The following is a 4,763-nucleotide window of genomic DNA, read 5'->3' as shown; positions in this document are numbered from 1 at the left end:
CGCGATGGGCATCTAGCTGGGCTGCCCACTTTTCTGTCCCCAGTGTCCCCCCTTCTCTTTATTTCACCTCCACACTGCCACTAAATTAGCCTCTTAAATGAAAGCCAGGTGGTTTCACTTCTCCGAGACAAACTCCTGATTATGAAAGTCTAAGCCTTCCTTAATTTGGAGCTAAACTTTCTTTCCAGTTTTGTTTCCTGTATAATACATCCCACCCCTCACCCCAACCTCGTGTTTCAGCCTTTTTGGTTTGTTTGTCCTTCCTACACTCTCCCTCATGCCTCCAATAGTCTCTTCCCTCTGACTAGGCTGCTCTCCCATCTCATCTGCCTACTGAAGGTCAACCTTGGCTTAAACCTTCTAGAAGCATGATGTCGTGGAAAAATGCAGGCATCATCAGGGCTAGAATATCTGGTTTCGGATTCCAGAAATGTCACTTAAGAGCAGTGCCTCAAGCAAGTCACAACCTCTCTGAGCCTCAGTGTCTAATTATATAAAATGGAAATGATCCCTACTTTGCAGAGTTGGGAGAAATAGAGATAATCTCTGTAGAGCACTGAGCAAGGAACCAGCCCCAGTACGTGCTCAGTAAACAGTAAACTCTCAACCTCTCCTTTTTATGGGAGTCATGTCCTCCTGCTTCCCCATCTAGAGGACCATGAGGCTGGAGTCTCCTTTGTCTTTGCATCTTTGCCCTTTTCTGTGTCTAACATAGGAAGCCTTGAAACACATTGATTGACACGTGGTAGAAAGAACTAGGCACACCTAACTTGATGCTAGAAGGGGAGACTTTGGGTAGAGGGACCTCTCAGATGTTGGAGTGATTGTGTCACTCCAGAGAGGGCAGAACCACCATCAGGAGTCCTAAGGAGGCTGATGGTAGCCCAGGATGGGAAGGAATATCCAAAATTTAGTTGTTTAACACGAGAATAGGTACCAAATGGAAGTTACTTGCCATTAAAAAGTATAGAAAGTATTCCTGGCTTGAATGAGGGATAAGACCAGATCAGTGATTCTTATCTTAGGGAGTCACAGGTACCTTTGAAAGTCTGACAAAAGTTATGGATCTTCTTCCCTAGAAAAATGGCCCAAAGCATAACATTTTGCAAATAATTTCAGGAGCTTCGTGGATCTTAGGTAACGTCACCTGAAAACGCTTCAACTTTCTCTTTCACTATTAATAGTGAGAGGTTCATTGCTGTTATACATATCTTCAAAATTCACACCTGCCATCTGGAGGTCCAGCTTCATATCTAAAGCTCCTTGCCTTTTGCCACAAATTCAATACTCGGCATATTTTTTGATTAAGTGAATAAATAAATGAATGAAATCATTGATGAATCTGATCTTCAAGGAAACCTACGTGCTTGAAGGAGAGAGAAAGAGAAGGAAAACAGAAAGAAAACAATGAAGGGTTTTAGAAAAAGACCAGTACAGGATAACAAAAAGTTGGAGAAGGGTTAATCAGGGTCAAAGAAGAGGATCAGTTTTGGAAGGCCTGAACTCCCGGCCTCTGCCCAGGGCTGAGCGCCCCACTGAACTTCTAAACCCAAGATCCTGCAGAAGCGGACTCCATCCTGCTGGCCCTGACTCCCTGCCCTCAGAGTGATGGTGGCACATACCCAGGGGCTGCCGGGGAAAGTCACTCATAAGATCATGCCCACGTCCAGGTGATACTCTGATTTGATTTTGAAACCTCTTTCCCTCTGTGAATTTAGGTCTTAATTATTCTGCAACCACTTTTTCTGTTATTACAATTGCTTAGTTCACACGTGGTAATGAGTTACTAAACGAAGTATGCTGAGGTATGTTTTTTCCCTCAGAGTATCATTATTCAAAGAATAGTTGATTTTCAACACAAACACCGGTGACAATAAGTCCCAAGAAGAAAATATGCTGTCCGAGCGCAGGGGGATTCCTTGTTTGATAAACTGAATTTGAGATTCTCCAGGATTAGCTGGTCTTCCAATCCACATGAGCGAAGAAGACAGGCTGCTCTGCCTGGGTCAAGGCTTCCGGCTCTCCCCACAGCCCGCCCCCTGTGCTGACCTGGAGTTACAGTGGTTGCGGGATTTCAGGAGGCGCCTCAGGCTCTCCAGGGCCTCGGGCAGCCCCTCTCCGGTGAGGGCGCTACAGCCCTGCAGCTCCCAGCAGCGCCCCTGTAACCTGTGCAAGCCCAGCCTGTCTCTGATCTCAGGCAGCGGCAGGGCGTGGGGTGCCTCCTGCTTGTTGGCCAGCACCAGGAGGGGCACGCTGGCCAGGTGGGGGTCGTCCAGGGCCTCGGTGAGCTCAGCCACCGCCTCGGGCAAGCGGGCTTCGTCTGTGCTGTCCAGCACGTACATGAGGACGTCCGTGCCCTCCAGGTAGTCCTTCCAGCTGGCCCTGAGCTGGCTCTGCCCCCCGACATCCCAGAGGGTCAGAGGCACGTGCCCAGGGGCTTCGAGAGGCTCCACGTTGAAACCCACGGTGGGCAGGGTCTCCACCAGCTGGTGGCCCTTCAGTTTGTACAGGAGCGTGGTCTTGCCGGCCAAGTCCAGGCCTATCATCACCACCTGGGCTTCCGCCTTGTGACCTCGGGAGTTCGCAGACCCCATGGGGGCCACTGCCAGACCCTAGGGGAGAAAGGCCGGGTGCACACATCAGCCATTCTTTTCAGAAGGAACACAAATCCTTGCGGGCACGTGGGAGAAGAGCTTCTACGCCCAAAGTAGGAAAGTATCTTTACAGTGTCATATTTCAAACAAAGGCCTGGGCTTCAAAAGGGCAGGGAAGTAGGGACGTGTGAGTCAGCATCCGCTGACCTATCTGGGGGCGGGGGTGCCCGCTGCAGAGAAGAGGGCAGGGCCTCCCCCTAAAAGACACGGAACGTGGGCTGACATTCCTTGGTAGTTAAAGCAAGGAGGCACAACGAAGTTCCAGTTAGACAAACTGAAAGATGTTTCAATTCTTGCGGGTCTGTGGCTTCTAGCCTCTGTTGTCCTCCTGTAAGCCTAAACCCCGAAGGGGAAGCTATCTTGGGGTCAGTGCACTGACGGAGGGGGGCAGTTGGCTCATGGTAACTTCTGCTTCCTTTGGAACCCCCCCCCACGGGACCAGGCCGCATCCTGTAAACAGTGGCTATTTATAAATACTGTTGACCGTGGACACATGTACGGCTCAGAGCAAAGTGGTTTCCTCCAGTGTCTTACCAAGGTAAATTACCTCCAGGACATTACACAGGTTTTTCAAGAATCTCAAATTTTAAGACTAAGACCTGTTCCCATCTTAGTCCAGGGAAAGCTTGGCTGGAACAGGGGGAGGGACGTCTCACACCCAGGAGTATATTTCAGCTGCCCCTGGAGGAAAATAAGATAGCCTCTGTTCATTCCTCGTGCCAGGGGTAGAAGAGTGAAATTAAAGTTACCTCAGTGTTGGGCTGCGGCCGAAAGCTCCCCCTTTGTGGTGGTCTTCCACCTGCGGCTGCCTTCAGTCCTGAGAGCGAGATGGGAAACGAGTACAGTGACTGTGGCCGGTTCTCCCTTTTTGTGCTTCCTCTTCCCAGATGCTTGGGGGCGGGGCACAGGCTCCCCAGCCCCGCCCTCGTCCCTGGGACTCCCCGAGCAGAGCAGTCCTGCTGAGGATGTGCCACAAAGATGCCCCCAGCCAGGCCCAGAGCCAAGTCCGGGTTCTCGGCAGCTCAGACTCCGTATGCAGGAGGGCGGGCGCCCGGCTCAGAGCCGTGCTGTGGTCAGCCGATTCACCTGCTCTCCTCTCTCAGTCCTGGGATCCCCGCGGTGGAGAAATCTGAGAGTCAGACCTCTTCCTTCAGCTCATGCCTCGGTGTGTTTCTGGTGCCTGGAGATTCTTTCATTTGCTTGGAACCATATGTGCTTAAGAACTGCCTAAGTAGGATTAAAACACTCTTAAAAAATAGGTTTAAATGTTGAAGGTAAACCAAAGTAGGTATATATATATCTATATATATATATACTGAAGGTAAACCATAAAAATCAAAAAGTTGTGTTAATGGGTGGAACTATGCGTGATTAAGCTCATTGCTTAAGTTTTTTTCTTGAACAGTGTAATTATATTTTTCGCAGTAAAAAATGATGCCTTCAGAAAATAGAATTTTCAAAAAATTGGCCAGCCAGAAGCCCTTGTTTCTGTAGCAGATTCTGATTTGGATCTGGAGCTCCAGTGATTTGGTTCTCGTAACCAGTGACAGTTCTGCTTTCCGGCACATTCTTTCATTACAATGTCAAGAACCAGGTTGGGGCTTGTGATTCTCTCATCTTACCAACGAAGAAACAGGCTCAGACAGGATAAATTATTTGCTCATGGTCTTGCTGAGATTTATAATTCGTCTCTTTCTCTTTCATCATGTCGTGTTACTCATGGAGAAAGTGCTTTGCAAATGGCAAGCACCTTATTGTAACAGTTGTTGTCATTAGGCTGCTGTATTTTAATAGGAGGAAGCGATTGGGAAAAATCAGAAACCCGGGCGCCACTGTGTCCTGTTGATTTATAGCCAAGGAGCCTAGAGCTGTGGTGTCAGTGGATGGAAAATTACTAAGAGACATCATTGGAAAGGGGGGTTCTGGCTAAACTGACCTAACAGAGTCGTCACTAAAGACAGGCCAGTGTGATCAGACATTACCTGGGGGATGGTGGAGAATGAGGAACCTGGTCAGATATCGAGGGTGGAGATTCTCATTAAACAGACTTAGCAGGGTTCTTGCTAAAACTGGATTTTATAAGGAAGTGCACAGTCTCAAAGCAGTAAA

At 48.8% G+C, this 4,763-nt stretch overlaps 1 protein-coding gene across 1 annotated transcript; it reads right to left on the bottom strand.

Moving 5' to 3' along the window:
• Window positions 1-1,808: 1,808 nt before the first annotated feature.
• ARL11 (ADP ribosylation factor like GTPase 11) lies at window positions 1,809-3,525 on the bottom strand. The gene is made up of 2 exons (XM_061171006.1): window positions 3,404-3,525; window positions 1,809-2,612 (listed from the first exon to the last, which is right to left on the bottom strand). The coding sequence occupies exon 2, from the start codon at window positions 2,592-2,594 to the stop codon at window positions 2,007-2,009; it is 588 nt and encodes a 195-aa protein (XP_061026989.1). The 5' UTR covers window positions 2,595-2,612; window positions 3,404-3,525; the 3' UTR covers window positions 1,809-2,006.
• Window positions 3,526-4,763: the final 1,238 nt, after the last annotated feature.

This window comes from Eubalaena glacialis, chromosome 16 (assembly GCF_028564815.1).
Source record: "Eubalaena glacialis isolate mEubGla1 chromosome 16, mEubGla1.1.hap2.+ XY, whole genome shotgun sequence".
NCBI classification, from domain to species: domain Eukaryota; kingdom Metazoa; phylum Chordata; class Mammalia; order Artiodactyla; family Balaenidae; genus Eubalaena; species Eubalaena glacialis.
Note: the sequence above shows the minus strand (reverse complement) of the source record. Positions and strands in the feature narration are given on the sequence as shown.